This window comes from Triturus cristatus, chromosome 2_2 (genome assembly GCF_964204655.1).
Source record: "Triturus cristatus chromosome 2_2, aTriCri1.1, whole genome shotgun sequence".
NCBI lineage: Eukaryota > Metazoa > Chordata > Amphibia > Caudata > Salamandridae > Triturus > Triturus cristatus.
The window spans coordinates 1,148,921,154-1,148,941,630 of record NC_140582.1 but is presented as its reverse complement, the minus strand read 5'-3'; the positions used below and the strand labels follow the sequence as shown (position 1 = coordinate 1,148,941,630).

The following is a 20,477-nucleotide window of genomic DNA, read 5'->3' as shown; positions in this document are numbered from 1 at the left end:
TCTTCATTAGTTGACACCATAGCTCCCCTACTTCTTAGGGCAGCCATTTTTACCATTTTTGGTGACCTTAATTTACATCTTGAAGATCCACAGTGTACAAATAGCAAACGCTTTTTGTCTGACCTGGAGGCTTTCAACCTGCCTCTGCTTAATACTGGCCCCACGCACTCTGCTGGACACCTATTGGATCCTATTTTTTCCAATCTCTCCTTTGACTGCTCTCAGAGTGCTCGTCCTCTGGAGTGGTCTGATCACTTTGCTGTTCATTTTTCCTTATTGTATACCAAAAACCAGGAAAATAGAATCCTCGATAAGGGCGCACCAACTTATCGTTGGGGGAAACTCGATATTAATAAGTTTAACCACCACCTCTCTAATACTTGTCCCGAGGAATGTGAGGCTTCAGCTGCGGAGATGAACACTGCTGTCTTCCATTGGCTTACAAACTCTGTTACTACCCTTCTTCCGCTCTCCTCAAAACATTCCAGGCCACATCGCCCCCCGGCGCCTTGGTTTTCCATTGACTTGAAAGCCCTGCGTACTAAATGCAAGGCCTTAGAACGAAAATGGAGGTACTCCTACTCAGTCTCGCAGAAGACTGTTTATAAAGAGGCTTTAAAAGAATACCATCTAAAATGTAAAACCGCGAGAGCTGCTTACACTGTGGACACTGTAACACAAGCTCAGAATTGTCCTCGTACTCTTTTTTCTGTCGTTAAAAAACTGACAGGAGCGGACACCATTCCAACACCTCCAGCTTTAGATGAGGCCCAGTGTAACTCTATTGCGAAATATTTCATTGCAAAGGTCGAACGTATATACGATTCTATGAGCCCTTCCTTGAATGCAGAGGAATTATGTTCTGGACAGACTGGAGGTACCGAACTGCTTCTTTCTATGGTGAAGACGACACATTGGCAACTGTTTGACGACATCTCGTTCTCCACCTGTTTAAGCAGTATAAGATCCGGTTCACTTCGTGATCCTGTACCTGTTAAATTTCTCAAACTGCTGGATCTTGAACCTCGGCGGGTTCTTATGAGACTTTTAAACGCCTCATTACTTGAATCCCAGGTGTTACAGGACTGGAAGCACGCAATGGTTGTTCCCCTCCTAAAAAAAGCTGGAGCCGATGTGTCCAATCTTGCCAATTTCAGACCGATATCCTTGCTACCTGTACTTTCCAAAGTGCTGGAAAGGCATGTCAACACTCAATTATACCATCTAGTGGAATCTTCGGGATTTTTGCATCCATCCCAGTCTGGCTTCCGTGCCCATTATTCCACTGAGACCGCCCTTCTCGGGGTAACGGGAGAGTTTAAGACACGGTATCGACCGCGGGGAAACATCTGCGCTTATCCTTTTGGATTTAAGCGCGGCGTTCGATACCGTGTCCCATTCCATTCTTTTGAACTCTCTTCGATCCCTAGGATTGGACGGTCCGGCCTTGGCTTGGATTGCCTCCTTTTTAAGTGAGCGCACTTTCCAAGTCTTCTCCACGAAAGCCACTTCTTCCACTTGTACATCGGCATATGGCGTTCCTCAGGGGTCCATACTCAGCCCTCTGTTGTTCAACATCTACGTGAGACCCCTGGCTTCTATTGCAGAAGACGCCGGGCTGACTATTTTTTCATATGCCGATGACACTCAAATTGTTTTCTCCCTCTCTAGCAGTGAAAGCAATGATATATCGGTTTTGAAAATTGGGCTGTCACGTATAGCCGAGTGGATGCAAAGGCATCTCCTCAAGCTAAACGGTGACAAAACCGAAATTCTTATTTTCGGGAAGCAGAAAGATCTATGGGGCCCGCAACATTGGCCTAGCGAGATGGGACCTCTTCCTCAGCCATCTTCAGTGGTCCGCAACCTCGGTTTTCTCATCGACGACAAACTCTCCATGAGACAGCAGGCCACACAGGTGGCCGCCATCTGTTTTACTACTCTGCGATGGCTCCAGAAAATTCTATGGATGCTGCCTCTAGCCACCAGGAGAACCGTTGTCCAGGCGTTAGTAACCTCTCGCCTGGACTACGGAAATGTCCTCTATCTTGGTGCTGATGCGGCCACTGTAAACAAACTTCAGGTTGTTCAGAATTCAGCAGCCCGTCTTCTTTGTAATATCCCTAGGAGACAATCGGCCACTCAGGCTTTACATGATCTACATTGTCTCAGGATCTCCAGTCGTATCAACTTTAAAGCCATATGCTATCTCTTTAAAATTAAGCAGGGTTCGGCCCCGAAATACTTGCAAAATCTGGTCCAACCTTACAAGCCAAATCGCACACTTAGATCCTCTGCTAATTGCAACTTCGTTATTCCCCTATTTAAGCTTGTAAGAATGGGAGGACGGGCCTTTTCTCATCTAGCCCCTAAATACTGGAATGCGTTACCCTCCACTTTGAAAATGGAGACTAATTTTTTCACCTTTAGAAAAAAATTGAAAACTTTACTCTTCCAGTAATTTGCATGCCGATCTAGTTGTTTCACGGTGCTGTTTTGAGAGGTCTGTTTTCTTCTTGAGTCTATCCCTTCGCGCCGGGAAACCCATTGCGGGTAGCTGTTGCGCGTTATAAGTTCAAATAAATAAAATAAATAAATAGCCACGGCGATGGCCTAGGCCTAACCTGTGTTTGACAGTGGTTCTTATACCACTTACTTAGTATATGGTTTGCGTGGCCCCTAGGGCCTAACTGTATTACTTACCTGTGTGATTTATGTATGCTTAAATAAGACTGTGTTGTACTTACCTCGAATCTCATAAAGAGTGCTGAGGGTATTTTGACTAGAATAAATACATTCTATTTTCATATATATCTGTTGTGGTGTCCTTTCATTTGGTATTCAAGGGATTGCAAATGGTGTAACAGCTGGCTTCACATGCCATACAGAGTTTAGCCTAAGACTGCTCTTGTCCATGCTACCACTAGGATAGCTGGTCTATAAGGTTGACTTTACAACCAATCACCATAAGGGTTGTTTGGACTGATACAGGGTGTACACTAGAACTAGTGACATCATATATCAGGCCAACTTTTCACAGTGTGGAGAGAGAGACATTGACCCTTTGAAGGCCCGTTTGTGGTATTCTGGAGTTTTCAATTTCTTTAGCACAGCAAGGTTGTGCTGTGGCCACTGTTAAGGGCTCTTTGTCGGCCTTTCTATGTTTGCCAGACCAGCCGTCTTTATTTAAGTCCCCCATTGTCATGAGGTTCGTTAAGGGCCTTTCGAATTAGTTTCCTCCCACTCCTTTCATTATGCCTCAGTGGGACTTGAATCTCGTTCTTACCTTCTTAATGGGTTCTCCGTTTGAGCCTCTTCATACTTGCCCGTTGAGGCTTCTTTCTTTTAAAACTGTTTTCTTGATTGTCGTTACCTCGGCTAGGAGGGGAAGTGAGCTTCAGGCTCTTAGTTCGAAACCTCCTTTCTTGACCATTGATGCGGATAAGTTGGTCTTAAGGACCAGGGCTGCTTTCCTTCCCAAGGTGGTTACCCCTTTTCAATCCATTACTTTACCTACCTTCTATCCTCCCTCTCACCCTTCCAAGGAGGAGAGACTGCATCGTTTAGATCCGAAGAGGGCTGTCCGCTTTTACTTGGATCGGACAAGGGATCTGAGGCTGGACGATCAGCTCTTCGTGGGCTATGTTGGGAAGATGAAAGGCAAGGCTGTGCACAAGAGGACTCTCTCCAGGTGGATTATCTTGTGCATCAAGATTTGCTACGCCTTGGTCAAGAAGGGCCCTCCAGAAGGTATCCAAGCTCATTCCACCAGAGCGAAGTCTACTTCTTCTGCTTTGGCTAGAGGTGTTCCTGTTGATGACATTTGTAAAGCAGCAACTTGGGCCTCCCTCCACACCTTTGCGAAGCATTACTGCTTGGACTCTGAGGTAAGGAGGGATGGCCATTTTGCTCGTTCTGTTTTGCAAGATTTTTTGGTCTAGTCAGGTGGACACCCTCCTCCAAGAGGTGTACGGCTTTGGGAATCTATTCATAAGTTGAGGAATCCACAGGCAGAAGTATCCATCAGAATAACAAGTTACTTACATTCGGTAACGCTTTTTCTGGTGGATACAGTATCTGCCTATGGATTCCTCACTGTCCCGCCCGCCTCCCCGTTGTCCACCTGTTTTTACAAAAAAAAAAAATATATAGATATTTTATTTTAATGTCTTAATCCTGTTGATATTTTAATAATGAGAAATGCTTATTCGTTTGCTATTTCTCTGTCTTTATTATGCATTTGTGAATATATATATATATATATATATATATATATACACACATACATAGTATGCTATGTTTACATTGAAAAGTGTCGGTCCGCCCGCTTGCCTCGGTGGCACGGACAAAAATGGGTGGAACTGACGTCAGCATGCCGACGAGGTCCTCTTATGGCTCCGATGACGTCATATCGTGTCGCGAGCGGAGCTGTGCTATTGTGCCATCCTCGTCGACGTGGGAGAGCTAGGAAAGAATTTCCAGCGGAATGCTGGTGCAGCGGGGTATTCATAAGGTGAGGAATCCATAGGCAGATACTGTATCCACCAGAAAAAGCGTTACCGAAGGTAAGTAACTTGTTCTTGCTCATTCTACCAGAGACAAAGCTGCTACTACTGTGTTGGCATGCATAGTTCTTGTCTTGGACATCTGCTAGCCAACTTTGTGGGCTTCCCTCCATTTATTCATAATGCTCTACTGTCTGGATAGCCAGGGTTGTGTAGAGGGGCATTTTGCCCACACGGTCCCTCAGGAATTTATGATTTGAGTCTAGCCACAGATCCACCTCCAAATAGGTACTGCTTTGATATCTATTCAAAATGTGAGGAATCTGTAGCTAGGAATCAAAAGAACAAGTTACTCACCTTCAGTGACACTCTTTCTGGTAGAGAACCTGTCTAGCTGCGAATTCCTAGACTGTCCCATCCTCCATATTCTGTGGATGTCCTCCATCAATTAATAAGATTACAGTGTCTAGGAATCTGCACACTGGTCACAGCCATCTGTTTTTTGGGGCTCTGTGTCAGGTGGCGCAGACAGTCTTGAAAGCAACTGAGGTGAGCGCGCTGGAGTAGCATCTTTATAGGCTCCGCACGTTGTTTCCAGAGTGGAACAGCATCCGTGCAGAGCAGCAAGGTGCAACTTAACGGCTTGCAGAGGTACTACTGAAAAGCTTCAGATCCAGTCTAGGGAATTATTCAAAAGGTGAGGAATCTGTGGCTAGATAGTCTCTACCAAAAAGATCATTGACAAAGGTAAGCAACTTGTTCATTTGGAGGAGCTAGAGTGTAGTGTAGTCCTAATAGTACCCTGTCATGCAGGACCTATGCTGTTTACGGATAACATATACTGTTGGTCTGATGGTAGACTGACTCTGTGCACCTCCACCGCATATGTTAGCTTATGGTTTGCATTAGCTAGCTCGCAGTGCCACTAGAATGTCCTGCTATCAGAGAGATTAGTTTTTGGCAACCTCAGAACACAATAACCGCAGACTCTTGGAAACAAAATACTACTTTTCACCTAGTCACTCGTGCTTGCTTGTTTTGCTCTAAGAGAGATACAGAGAAGAAACAGTTGAGCGTTTTTACAATAAGACTTTATTGTACCATAGTTCTTCTTATGTAAAATAAGTGCGCTGTTACAACTGTAACATGGTAGCAGAGATATATACATAAATATGAAATGCGTTTATAAAATAAAGTGCGTACTCCTAAGATGCCTGACTAGATGTACCTAAGTGTACCTAGCATGCGAGTAGGCGCTACAGAGCCTAAGAGCCTATGAGCCAAGAATCCCGCTAGGATTGAGTCGAACCCCTATACCTGAATATTGAGAGTGTGGGACTTCGTCCTGGACTTGAGCTGGACACCCCGCAAGGGATCGTCAGACCACTGTCAGCTGGAGCGGTGGCATGCCGGAGCTGCAGCGTCTTTGGTTTGTGTGTCGGTCTTGAAGTCTTTGTTCCCTCCTGCTCTTCGATCGCAAGAGGTGCTGTATTTATACAGTCTATGTACGTGTGTTACCCATTGTTCAGTACGAGGTATGACGTTGGGGATTAAACCTTGTGCATCGATGGAAGAGGTGAAGTATGCCTCCTGGACAGTGTACTCCTCAATTATTCATATGTGCTAAGGATGACGTCTTAGCAATATCGATTGAGAAAAACCCACCCTCCGCATGGAACTAGGTGAAAGGTTTAGTCCATAAAAGGCTACAGTTCTTAGAAGGCGTGATGTGCCTATAAGGCATTCTATCCTTATTTGGAGTTATGTCCTTATAAGGCTCGTTCATATGAAATAACGGGAGCTGATGTAGGGAAAGTGTATGATGTTCTATGGACCTATATTAGGGTACTGATATGAAATATACCAAGAGGTCTGAGGCCTTAGGTCTTCATAAGAGGAGGCACTTTTTATCAACCTGCTCAAACTGCTGTCAACTTGCCTAGATATCAAAGCCTTTCTCCCATACCTTTGCTGCTGGTCAATCCATATCTTGATCGACAATACGATTGTGATGTGGTATGCCGGCAGGGCAGGAAGGAGTAGTGTCTAACCTTCTCTGTTGCTAAGCATTGCCCTGAGGTTTGTGGCCTCCAGCACCCATTATGGTGTTCCTTGGAGGGCGCATTTTGGTGAGGTGGAGTTTTGCACTTCATTACTCTTTCCTCCCATACTTAAAGAAGATTTTTCAGAACCAGGCCCAAGCCTCTCATCTCTTCAAGCTGGCTGAGAAGGTTTTGTAATGCAGATCTTTTGTGTCGCCACTCAGTCTACTTCTCAGGCCTCCCCTCCGCTCTGCCGCTAGAGATGGTTAATGTCCTCTTGTCAGCCTTTTGTTCCAGTCTACCCGAAGGTGAAACAAGTTAGTTTTTTATACTGTGCTTACCAGAAAGTTGATCCTTTGAAAGCACGCCTGCCCGAGATCCTCTGTTTTGCTGTCTCTAGCCCAGAATCAGAACAAATCCTACAGGGCCTGAGAGACTGCTAACATTTACCTTGTTCCACGGTAAAGCATATTTTCTATACACACACCAACACATTTAGTTAAACACTGCTATCACGAGCACCAACATAAAATGGACATCTTTTAAGTTTGTAATAAAAAGAAAAGTTTTCATTTTACTTTAAGGACCTATCCATTTTGCTACTGTAGACAGCAGTGTCTTAACTGTATATTCAAAAGATGACATCTGGTACTGCGCACTCTAGTCTACCTAGTTGTTGGAGCAAAATAATTGTGATGTTTTATTTATTTCTCCTGTTTAACTACCTTTCCTGTTTTTTCTTTTCTCTATTTTCCGTAGGTATTATTGGACATAATAAAGCCATTGGAAAGTACATCACAACAATGATTTTTCTATATTTTGCCTGTCTCTTGCCTTGTATCGCATTTGGTTCCCTGAATGATGAGAGCACTAAAGGTGCTATTGGTAAGAATATTTAATCAAGTTGATGAAAATACCTTGTATTCAACATTTTGTTATGGATATTTTATAGTCTGAAAGCTAGGTGTGTGTGCTCGAGTCTCCAATGATGGCCCACATGCCTTGGATCTATCTTAGATAACCAAGACATCCATGTGGTATAAGCTGACCTATAAGGCCTATCTCATAGACCAACATTGGACATCCTGAGTAGCAAAATTGCGATACAGGCTTCCTTTCTTTAAAACCTGCATATGGAACAACACCGACACCTAGTCTCACAATCACATTACAATGGCACATTGTTTAATATGATGCAGTCACTACAGTATATTTTGTTTGGGCATTGGATTCTTGTACTTGGCGGTTCATCGTGATAGTTTGTAAAATATTGTATGTATGTATTTTTAAATCATACAAATGCAGTAACTCCACCTCCCTCATTAATGGGTCAGAAAAAGTGTGGTCAATTGTCCATGATTTCCATGCATGGAAAGTAGAAGTTTTAGTGCTTGAGTGGAAGCATAATGTTGGTCTAATGAAGCATTTCAAAAACTTGCCAGCGCGCATGTCCCCAGAGTTTTTTCGATTTTAAAAACATAAGAGACAAATTGGGAAGCAGAAAAATGCACCGGAAGTCAAATAAAGTCTAAGTAGAAAAATAAAGGTTGCCCTTCTGTTGTGTATGGTTTTCGTCAGGGAAGTATAATTAAGTTTTGTTTTTTTAGAATGGCAAACCTGAACAGTAACCCATTTTCATTCTTTTATTTTATTTATGGTTTTGTATAGTGTGTACCTTACTCACCAGGGTAGCAGACGAGCAGTCCATTAGCTCCTTTTTGGAGGATTGGCTACAGAAGATTGTTGTGCCTGAGGGGCTGTACAAATTCTACGCACTAAAAAGAGCACCCAGAGTCTACCGATGATCTCCCAGCCCTGAGGCTTCTCTGGTAACTGTACACCTTAGGGACTGTGGCTTTATCCTACTACAGGCACTTTCCAATGCTCGTTCACTTTGGAGAATGCAAGGATTTCAATTTTTGCCTTTGTCACTGCTGCTATACAGAAACGGAGGCAAAAAGAACAATTGATGGACAGAATGCAGAACAATGTCATGCATTCACCCCAGTACAGAGATCTGGGCCTAAATCCATCGTTTTTTTGCTCACTATGCCATTCCTGTTCCATTCACTGTGCCTCTGGATTCAAGCTAGCCTCGCTGATGAAGGGTAACATACCTCAAAACCGGTCCCAGGATGCTGGTTTCCGGTCCAGGGAGGACCTGGCTTGGCAGTTCGGTCTGCTTTGTTCCCATGAGGCACAGGGTCAAGACTGATTTGCATATGGTTGGGTCCAAACTGGGGTGGCGTAGCGGGCAAAAGAACAATGGATTTAAACCAGATCTCTTGTCTGGTGGAGAATATTTGAATCATTCAGCATTCCGTCCATCATTCGTTGCAGTTTGACAGAGAGCATCATTCACAACAGACAAGAAGCGACTTAGTGTGATGTGCCCTCCTATTTCCGGCCAAATTGATAATCCACATAGATAAGTTTTTTTTTTTTTTTTTTAACAGGTCCCACAGAAGTATAGTACTGGCTAGATACATGGGACATAGAGGGCAGGGCACCTTAAAAATCCACCCCTGAAGAAAACCCCCAAAGTACAAGAGACGGTACCCTGGGCGACCGAGGAGTATTTTCCCCTTGAGACAACAAGTTAAGAAAGGGTGATTGAAGCAGCTGCTTCGCTGCGTGGCTCTAATGTAGCAAAGTGAGAATGCCCAGTGTCTGATTGGTAAGACACAGGCTCCAGTGTCAAGAGTATGATCGGAACAGAGTGCGGTGATGTTCTCCCCAGTGTTACCCCTGGCACTGCAGATTACTTGATTTAAATGCATTAAAATACCTAGGTCTGCAGTGGTCGGTCATGATAGTTGCCCACCCTTAAAGTTGGCCTTGTCTTTACTTGTATCTCTTTGTCGGGTAGGCATTGGCATTATTGTCTTTTCTCCCCAGATAGGACCAAGTTTGTGGCCGGTGTGTTAAATCCACTGTTGGTGCAGTCATAGAATGTTTGACAGTTTGGGTGGTACATTGCAAAACCGCTGTCCTGGGTTGGGGCAAGTTGGGGTTTGTACACTTGTTGTTTTTGCATGCTTGTTGTCATTAGTTTGTATTCTGTTGGAGCATGTGATCATGACTTTACAGCGGTACTGGCTTGGTAGAACTGGTTCTTGCAGGGTGAGGTGTAAAAGTTTCAGTATGGTGGCACAGTATAGACCTGGCCAAGTTAAGATCCTGACCTGGAATGTGTGGCCACAACTCCCTTACTTAATGCTGCAAAGTACAGGTATAACTTGAGAGACACACAGCGTTCCCTCTGGAGACACATATTACACAGGCAGAAGGTCGGGCACTTCAGGGAAGATGACTGGTATGTGCTGATTACACATCCTATTCTGCCTTCTCTCACGTGGTCTTGATATGGCCCATTCCAGGCACTCATTTCTAACCATTGTTGGAAAATTTGGACAAGGAGGGGAGAGGCTTCATAGTGTCGGGCAGACTAAGCGTTGGTCAACGTGCACACTCCAAACACAGCAACAATTCTTCCTGGAGGGCCTTGCCCCACATTTGACTATAAATAATACACAATCCTTTGGTAATAGGGGGGTAGACTTGAATTGCATTACGGACATGGAACTCAATAGATCACACAGGTCATTGCCAGCAAGAAACTTGCATAGGGTTGCAAGGGACGTGGTGGCAGAGGTGGTGGTCGTGGTGGTGGAGGCAGCGGAGGAGATGGTGGGGGAGGAGTAGGAGAGTCTAGCAACATTATTGGAGAAGGAGAGTACTCTCTAGATTAGTCAGTCGGGAGATGATATTCGTCTGTTTCCTTCCACGTCTCGATGACGAATTTTCTCTCCTGACATTGACGTCTTCTGCACGTTGGCGGTGTAGTCTCCTTCGACCTTGCCTGTCTTGAAGTCTATCTTCGGCTTCTCTTCGACATTGACCCAGTCCTGTAAGGGCAACAAGTTGGTGCTGTATCTTGTCTTGACATCGCAGATCCGGAGAGAGCGGTACCCTTAGTCACTTTTTGACTAATGTTTTTCGACTTTTGTCGACGTCTTTTTCGAGTTGTTCGACTCCTAGTGCACGTATTGATGTCCCATCAACGTACCGGCTTCAAACCTTGTGCCTCCTGTCACAAATTGATGTCTTTCACGGACCCACACCTCGTGTGCCTCTGGTGTCTAAAGCGCGACCTCGAGCCGAAGTTGTGCTCCGAATGTCGGGCCATGAACCCGAAGTCTTTGCGGGAGTGGTCCTGAAGACGTCTGGAATCCGGGCAGTCAGCTCTGTGTCGCTGGATGTCCCGGTCGATAGGGAGGTCTCGGGACCGGTTGCAGAGTCACCACCATCATTCCTCTTTGAAGTCTTTGGGCAAGTCGAAGCACAAGAAGAAGGTGAAGAAGCACAGTCACTCTTCGCCTTCTCCCCGTCTGTCGGCTGACGCGGGACGCGGCAGGTTTACGCCCTTCAGCTTCGCCTTCCTTCCCCTCCCGGGAGCCGTAGCGTCACCTGTCCAGCTTTGTGTATTTTACAAATCCCTCCACTCCATCTTTGGGCTGCTTGACTCAGCCGGCGTGCCTTCGGGCCCCGCAGACTCTGCTGGGGGTTCTAGGCCTTTGATGCTGGCGGCTCAGACGCTGCAGGGCCCCCAGGGATCCAGGCCTGGATCCGGATCGGCACCGGTTGACCTCATGACACCTCCCCTGCCCAGAATTCTCTGACAACGCCTCCGACGTGGGTTGTGTCGCTGGCTGTCGTCGGCCCCGGCTTCCCCCTCGACTTGAACACGGAGCCAGACCGGTGTAGACCGGCGCCAGTACAGACTCCGGCTGGTACTTTTGTACCGCTGTTCTATCCTGGCATTCCTTTTCACCCCGAGTGGCAGCCAGGGGAGTGTGAGGAGGACTGGGAGGGGTCTGTGGACCCTCTGGCAGACCAGCTAGAAGAGCAGGACTGGAGAGAGGAGTTGGGTGATGCCCGTGGTCTGGATACTTCCTCAGACCTTGTTATGCTTTCTCCCCCTACCATGGCCACGAAGGAGGGAGCATCCTACGCTGTGGTGTTGCGTAGGGTGTCTGAGCCCTCGGGCCTCGAGCTGCCTACGGTGGCAGTCAGGACTAACCTCCTGACTAAGGTGCTTCAGCCGGCAGCGTCCTCTTTGGAGCCCCTGCCGCTGTTCAATGAAGCCCTGACCGACATCCTTCTAGGCATTTGGTCCAAGCTCCTGTGGATAGGACGATTGCCCAACGCCACCATCCGGCCCTGGGCAACCCCATTGTCCTCTTCCAACACCCTACCCCTGAGAGCGTGGTGGTCCAAGACTCAACCTCCTAAGGCGCGTTCCCTACTGCTCCCCCAGATAGGGAATCCAAGAAGTTGGACCATCTTGGGAAGATGTTTGCTTCCGCCAGATTAGGACTGAGGTCGGAGAAGACCGCATATCTCTTGTGCCGCTACACCAACTTTGTGTGGGGCACGGTTGCGCAAGTGCTGCCACAGTGCCCAGAGGACTCTCGGACTGTACTTGCCTGTGTGGTTGCAGAGGGTAGAGACACAGCGAAGTTCATCATTCGATGTAGGCTGGATACTGCCGACTCTCTAGGTATAACAAATTCTACGTCGGTAGCCTTGAAACGCTACACCTGGCTGAGGTCCACTGGCTTTTTCGGCGATGTCCAATCGACCCTTTTGGACATGCCCTTTGATGGCCGTCGCCTGTTTGGCGACATGAAGGACAATGCGCTCAAGCGCCTCAAGGACGCTTGGGCCACAGCCAGATTTTTGGGCCTCGCTGCCACCCACACCCCGTTCAGTCTGCCTATCGTGGCTACTGAACGGGTGCCCCACCACGTTCCACCCAGGCCCACAGCCCGGTGCAAGCTACTCAGCTTCTGCGTGGCCGGGGACTTGGGACCTAGTGCCGTGGGTCTGGGGGCCAGCAGGCAGGCCAGTCTACCAGTGCCCCCTCTGCAACAGCCTCCAAGCCTTCCTAGTCTGACCTTTCGTGGCCCCCAGTTGCCAGTGGGTGGCGGGATTCACATCACCTCCCCCACTGGCACAACATCATGGCAGACAGGTGGGTTTTGCAGATAGTCCGAAGGAGCTACTCCCTCCCCTTCGAGACTACACCTCCCTCCATGCCACCAACACTCCTTCGCATGTCAGAGGATCACTTGGCCCTTTTCCGTCAGGAAGTTACAGCTCTCTTGGCCAAGGGAGCCATCGAGCGAGTCCCTGTTCTAGAAGTAGGTAATGGTTATTATTCCCACTACTTCCTGGTGCCCAAGAAAGACAAAGGCCTGCATCATATCTTGAATCTCAGGGACATCAACCGCTTCATTCGGAAGGAGAAGTTCAAAATGTCTAGTCTCTCACGACTCCTCCCATTCGCTGGTCGAGGAGGCCATACCCAACTCTGTCCCACGCCTCCCCATCTTTCTGGGAGCCGGGGCGTCTATAACCCAGATGACAGTATAACTCTCTACATCATGTCTTTAGGTCTTCACCTTTTCCTGTAGTGCTGTCTGGCCCCATGGTGGTGAAAGGAGCCATGCCAGCGGGTTCGCCCTCTATTTCAGTTACGCCCTGTGAGTCATTGGGTCGGTGCCGGCCGACTCCGCTCAAGCACCTGTGCACAGCCCTTCTCTGTTTCCACCTTCAACGTCCAACCTCGATCAGCCGACTACACCATTTTAGGTGCTGATTGAAATCATTCCTCCTCCTCTCGACATTGATGGAGCCATCTATGGTGAACGAAATGGTTCTGCTTCCCTCGCATATTGGTACGTCTTAGGGTCATCTTTTAGGAGATGATACGGAGGAGTCTGGACGTGTTCAGCCTTTATCTCAACCTGTTACCCCTTTTGTGGAGGAGAATTGGCTGTCTACACTAGGATAAGCTAGTGGGTTAGTCTTCCCCAGCTTTGGGACTTCTCTCCCCTCCTAGCCTTGCTACTGAGGTGAGCTTCCCTTTTGCGGACATGTTAAGAAGAGTAGCTATGGTTTTGGAGAGAACTCCTCCTTCTGTGGAAATGTTTTCTGATCCCCTGATCAACTTCCTCTGTAATTGTCAGTTCTGTTCTCCCATGTAGTGAGGCCCTTTATGACATTTTGTTGGGCACTTGGGCTAAACCTGATATGGGGGTCCCTGTGGACTGTTCTATATTTTTCAGGCACCAACTGATTCCTAGAGATCTGGCTGGTCTCCTCAGACAACCTACTTCTCGTAGTTTGATGGTACAGGCTGCTTCATCTAACAGAATATGGATTCCCTCCCTAATGTTCCATCAGAGATTCTAGGAGACAAGATAAGTGTGGTAACCATATTTTCTTTATTCTACTAGTTCTGCTTTGAGGGCCATTAACACGTCTTGTGTTCTTGGGCATTGTTCTCACGCATTATGGGATTCTTTACAATCTGTTGCCATCTGTTCCAGATGACTTCTGATCCAATCTTGATCAGTTGGTTCAGGATGGCCAGCAGGCGGCTAAGCTGATTATTAGATGTGGCATAGATACTACTGATTCAGTGGGTCAGGTCGTGGCATCCTCTGTGGTGTTACCCCATCGTGCCCGATTGCGTACATCTGGCGTATCAGAGGCTGTCCAAGCTGCTTTGGTTGATATGCCCTTTGATGGCTGCCATCTTTTTGGTGCCAAGGCTGGTCTGCTTTGAGGCATTTGTGCGACAGAGTTGAAACCGAGTCCTTATTTATTTATTTGAAAGGTTTTATAGAGCGCAAACATGACCCATATTGGTATCAGAGCGCTGTACAACGGAATATACGTGGCATGAGGTAAAAGCATGAGTACAATACAAAATGGAACATAAGAAGTACCTGAAAAATAACAGGGTCATAGGGGAGCACGGGGAAGACAAAAAAATAAAGGTGATTCAAGGTATCAGGCCAGCTAGTGGGAGCTGTAAAGTTCCAGCAAAGCAATACATCAAAAGGATACGTGATAATAACACACTTTGAACCAAATGTATAAAAGACTGTCAAACAGGAGATAGAAGTAGATTAAAGATGGCATCAGGGCTATTGCTGTTGATGGTCATTCAGGAGTAGCATTTTTACATGTTTTTTGAATGAGGCAGTCGCTGAGTTGGATCTGATCTCGGGAGGAAGAGCGTTCCAAATTCTTGGAGAAAGACCAGTGAGACATGATTGCATGTTCTTCTCTTATTGAATTCAATAGTATGGTATTAAACTTCTTAAGTTCCGACTCGAGCCTGATAGCTGACGTTTTTTGGGCAGGTAAACAAGTGTGTTGTAATGAATATCTTTGTGCGTCACCCAGGCTATCTTAAAACGAATCCTTGCTTTGATGGATAGCCAGTTAATTGGATTATGTCAGGTGTGATATGGTCATGCTTTCTGGAGCCTGTGAGGAGTCTGGCAGAAGTGTTCAGAGTGGCTCTAAGCGGAGCCAATCTAGCCTTAGGTAGCCCAGCTAGGGTCACCAAACCATATTCCAAATGTGAGATATCTAGGGATTGGACTGCTGACTGGATGACCTAAGGAGGTAAGAATGGCTTGTTTTTCCTTAGTGTGGAGCTGATGATTGGCACCCCTAATAGTGGAACTGATGCGATCCTGCATATTTAGGTATGTGTCCAGGGTAATACCTAAAGATCTGGAAGAGTCAACAACATGAGGGGTGCAGTAAGTTGTTTGATCCAGTCTTGATTAGGTGTCGAGTGGTTGCGGGGGTGGTGGTGGGGGGCAATCAAAAGGAATTTTGTTTTGAGGGTATTCAACAACAGATGATTGAGTTAGCCATTGTTGAGTTTTTAGGAGTGCACCATTTAGAATTTTTATGTAATCTGGAGATGAGATCTTCAAATACAGTTGTCATCAGCATACATATGGTATTGAATGTTAGAGCAGTTCAGAATATCGAAGAGAGATGCTGCTCCAATTTAGGAACAAGTTGTAGACTCACCACTACATCACAATCCATTAGCAGGCCACAAACCAGCTACCTCTCCTATCACTCGTTAACTCTATACTTGTCTTCGACCCTGTACAGTGCTCCACTGTCTTTTGGCTAGGTTTGTGCGACAGAAATATCTCATACATACATAATGGAGAAGGTCATGAGGTGTATACCAATGTTTCCTTTGACATTTTTCCTCTATTCCTGCAGCCTTTAGCGTTTCCATTTTAGCTTTCACTTGAACCATCTCATCACTGCATGTGAGCCAAAAAACAGACCGGCAACAAAAAGGGAATTTTAAGATCCTCTTCTGTGCCTCATGTTTGACACCACTGAGCCTCAATCAGGAAGATTTCAATTAAATACCAACATCTTAATTTAGAAAGGGAGGAGCCTAGCGCGCAACCAAGATGGACGCGTAGGCACAGGGCTCCCGAGACCCTCGCAGCCTCCCACGTCTATTCTGGCTATAATCCTGCTATTTTGAAGGAAATTACGGGTGAACCGAAGCTGAGGTGATTCCCGTTTTCGGAACTTAAATCGGACTTTGGGAACTCGACTTATTCCGTCCTCCAGAAAGAGGCCTGCCCAGCGGCGCCACCCCGGACTCGGGTTGGCACTGTCCCTGAGCTCCAATCGAACAACAACGGTTCCAGAGTCTTGGGCGGGCCCGTCCCACCCTGGTTTCACTTTCGTTTTTGACTTTCCTCTACGAGTCAGGTGGTGGGCGCTCGCAGTCGCTCTACGTTTGGACCGATCTGTGGCTGTCGAGTGGCATTGACAAAGGGGGCTGTCCATCACTCCGGTGGACTCCCCAGGGTGATCGCTACGCCTAACAGGTATACTGGATCTGCTCTCCCTGCTGGGTAATGGCGGCCCGGCTGGACGGTGACAAGCAAAAGTCTACAGCTACCCGGAGAGGTGGCTACGTGCAAACGAACAACATGGACCGCTATGCCCAGCAGAAGGGATCTCCTGGTTCGAGTGGGCTTTCGGATGCGGCCAAGGATTGCCCGTCACCCTCGACGGAATTGACACTCCAAGATGTCATGGGTGCCATCGACGCCATGAAGGCTTCGGTCGGCTAGCAATTCGACTCGCTGGCCCACAAGCTGGACACCGTGTTGATCGATGTCAACTTACTTAGGGCAGACCTGTCGAAAACCAGTGAAAAGGTCAAATCACTCGATCTCACGACATCGGGCCTCAAGACGGATGTCTCTGAACTGCAGACGGAGATCCACAGTTTGCGGGCCCTCAGCGACCTCTCTGTTAAGAGACTGGAGGATTTTGAAAGCAGGGCCCGGCGGAATAACGTGCGCATCATCGGTGTGCCGGAGAAGTCGGAGGATGGGCCGGTCGAGCTCTTTGTGGAAGATCTGATCCTGAACAAACTAGCGCCGAAAGGCCTCAGCAAATTCTTTACGGTGGAGCGGGCACACAGAGTTCCGGGGGGCCGGCCGAGGCCTGGGGCCCCACCGCGACCTATCATTGCCAGGATCTTCAACTTCAGGGACCGTGACGCAATCCTGCAGGCCTCCCGTGTGAATGGCCGGACGAAGTATGAAAATGTGGACATCAGTTTCTATCCTGATTTTACACAATCGGTACAAAACCAGCGAATGGGATTTATGACTGTCAAGCGGCGGCTGAGGGACATGGGCTTGAAGTACTCTATGCTTTTCCCGGCCAAGCTACGTATTGAACTGGAGGAACGGACTTATTTTTATCCAGTATTAGGGTATCTTTCATAGATTCACATGCCTGAATCATTCCCGGTCGTCGGGAATGGGAGTCACCGGTAAATAACAAAGTAATGTCCAGAAGACATAAAAAAGCCATAGGCCTCAGAGGCCTTAGCTTAGTAAGCTATCCACGTCCTTATGTAAAAAGGACCAGATTTTGGCCAGAGCCAATCAGCTAACACCACCCTCTAGAACCTTCCTGGTAGGAGCTCTAGTCCCTCAGATTTTCTACCGCACGTCGTGCTAAGGGAGTCTCCACTGAGCTCTGCTCATTTCCTTGGATTTAACAGGATTTCTTCTCAACTTTCTGGTTTTTCAGCATGGCTGATACACCTAAGAAGGGTTTATTCAGGCCCTGTGCCTCTTGCGGAAAGAAGAGGCTACATATCGACGACCAACACAAGGACTGCTTGTATTGCCTCTATCCCAGTCACAGTTCTAAGGACTGCAAGGTATGTCGGACTTTCTCTTCTAAGACCTTGAAAGACCGAGAGGGGCGCCTTTTAATCTGGCTGCAAAGGCTAAAGGACAAGGAGGCTGTGGTGTCCTCTGAGGAGAGGGAGAGTTCCTCAGTTTCGTCTCACTCTTCACGTAAAAGACCAAGGGTGGCATCGCCGGGTCCTTCGTCGCAGCCACCTCAAAAGAAGACGCAGAAAAAGTCTTCAGAGGTCCAGGATTCGCCTATTCCAGGGAGCTCGTCTCCTAAGGTGATGCCCCACACCTCCAAAAAGCCTATTGCCACCTCGTCGACGACAACAATGTCGACAGTAGCGTCGACGAGAAAATCTCCGTCGACAGCGATTTCAGTTACATCGTCGTCGACGACTCTATCGACGATGACATCCCATTCCATGTCCTCGACGACGACAACTCCATCGTCGACGGCAGGCAAGACAATCTCGTCGACGTTAGCCATAAAAAAGTCATCGTCGTCGAGTAAGCTGTCGACGGGAGGGTCGACAACGACACCGTCGACGAGAGCTCCATCGTCGACAACAACATCGTCGACGACGAGGACTCCGTCGACGAAGCTGCCAACGACGAAGACACCGTCGACGACGAGGGTACCGTCGACGAGAATATCACCGTTGACGCCGTCGTCGACGAGGAAACCGTCTTCATCGTCCTCGTCGCTGACGACGACCCCGACGACGATGCTGTCGACGACATTGATACCTGTAACGTCGATTACAGCTATACCATCGAGCCCCTTGAGGGGTATGGACACGGAAGACCAGAGTACATCTGTGCATGTACAAATAACGAAACGTGCTTTAACTCCGGCCCTCACTTCACCCAGTAAGGTCCCAACCTTGCCTCCTACTCGCCTCTTTGAAGAGGAGGATTCGGACGACGCTAGTCTCTTTCCTGCGGCGACTAGTCCATCACAGCTCCATGTAAAGTACCAGGATGTCTCGGATTACGAAGACATTCCCCAGGATTATGAGGAGGTTCCTCATCAAGAATACATGCCGCCTCCACCTTCCATGGTGTGTCTGTAGGAAGGTGGATATCTGACTATGGTTACCCCCAACTTTTTGCCTAGTGTCTAGCTGGTTTTTCGACTTAGTTGGCCTGAGATCCTGCCATTCAGGGTCTCAGGCTGTCTGCTCTCTCTGTAAAATGGACTCCATGTACCCTAGGTACATACCCAATTGGTAAGGATCACCTTATTGGACCCTGTATAGTGTACCCTAGGTACCCAGGGCATAGGTGTTCCCTAGGCCTCCCAGGGGCTGCAGCATGTATTATGCCACCCCTGGTCTGGCCTTCCAATCAGACACAACTGGCTGATCACTCAGCTGGGGCAAGGTCGTGTAATCACCCCTTGCTTAGATATAGTATGCCTATATCTGCCCTTATATATAGACACATGTGTACCTATCAGTCACTCCTATGGCAGGCCTTAACAATCCTGGAGGCAGAGTGCTTGGTAACATGTGAGATGGTGCTCTAGCATGAGCTGAGCCTGTCTGCAGCTTTCGGAACCTTGTCCTTATAGCTGTTCTATGATATAGCCTACCATATACTCTTAAAGTGCCTTATAATCTTAGACGGTTATGGTAACTATGGTTGGGCTTTATCAAAACATGTCGTGTAAGGTGTCTACCACTAGGGAATAATACCCCCATGCCATTTCTGGACATGAGAATATTATTCCCCCCTTCTAGAGGGAAAGACATGTTAAAATCATACTTCAACTGTTAGCCTCTGACCAAAGCCTCAGCATCACAAAATGGATGCTGCTGCCACAGACACAAGTCTGACCTCCTGCTGCTGGGAGTGATCCCAGCCAGGGAGGCCTGGACAATAGGTTTCCTGCTTGGGGAGGTGCTAGCACCTCCCCAGACAGCCTTTAGTGTATTGGGGCAGGGTGGGCTGAAAGGAATGAGACATGCCTGGGGCACACAAGGTGTTCCTTGCATAGTCCAGTTCAAACCGGCGCTGGGGCACTCCAGCCCCAGCTCTGGCGCGAAACTGGACAAAGGGAAGTGGGTGTAACCACCCCCTCCCAGGTCCCACCCATAAGGCGTGACCTAGCAGGTATCCCAGCCCCCCAGATTAGTATAAGAGTGGGAGTTGGGCCTCAAGACTTTAGATTATCCTGAACCTGCAAAACTGAACAGAAACTCTGGACCTTCGACATTCGACGAAAGAAGAAGACTGAAGAATCTCCCTTGTAGCCAAGGAGTGGCTACCCTGTGCAAACAGGCACCATCAAGTGACTACCCTTTGCTTTGTGAGACGTTCGACGAGGAACCGACTGCAGAGCCCGACCAGAGCCTTGATTTCCAGACTTCTCCGACCCTCATCCACATCTGCAGCAGAGCTGAGATCCGTGGAGGCGACGAGCGACGTGGGACCGGCTACCTGGGAAAAGTGGCTAGTAACTTACAGCGCAGCTTCTGAGGTACCCTCGAAGTTGTGCACCGGGGATTGAGAAGCCCCAACCCCAAGCACCATCTGCACCGAAGACCAGCCCCCCACACTCCACGAGTCCTGCGTGGGGCCCTTCAGCATTTTCCTGCTTGCCGCGTCTGTCCGGTTGCTTGCCCGCTGGCTAGTGGCCTCTGTGACGACGCTCCCTGAAATCTTCTGCGCTGGTTTGGCTCCTCCAGACTGGCTCCCGCTTCTCTGCAAAGAAGAAGCGCCCCAGACCTTCCTGGTCTGCACCAGAAGCAAGTCCCTTGTTCTTCGTGGGTTCCGCTTGCCAAGGCTTGGTGAGTCCTAGTCCAACTTCGACGCCGCCGACAGCAAGAGCCTTCGTGGGACAGCTCGCCTCC

The 20,477-nt window shown here is 48.0% G+C and overlaps 1 protein-coding gene across 1 annotated transcript in view; it reads left to right on the top strand.

Annotated features, from left to right (window-relative positions):
• The window catches only part of SLC4A11 (solute carrier family 4 member 11), a 1,034,103-nt gene that overhangs the window by 442,320 nt on the left and 571,306 nt on the right, over positions 1-20,477 (top strand). Inside the window, exon 10 of the mRNA XM_085642688.1 lies at positions 7,307-7,432. Coding sequence (XP_085498814.1) covers positions 7,307-7,432 — 126 coding nt within the window. The remainder of the gene's footprint in view (positions 1-7,306; positions 7,433-20,477) is intronic.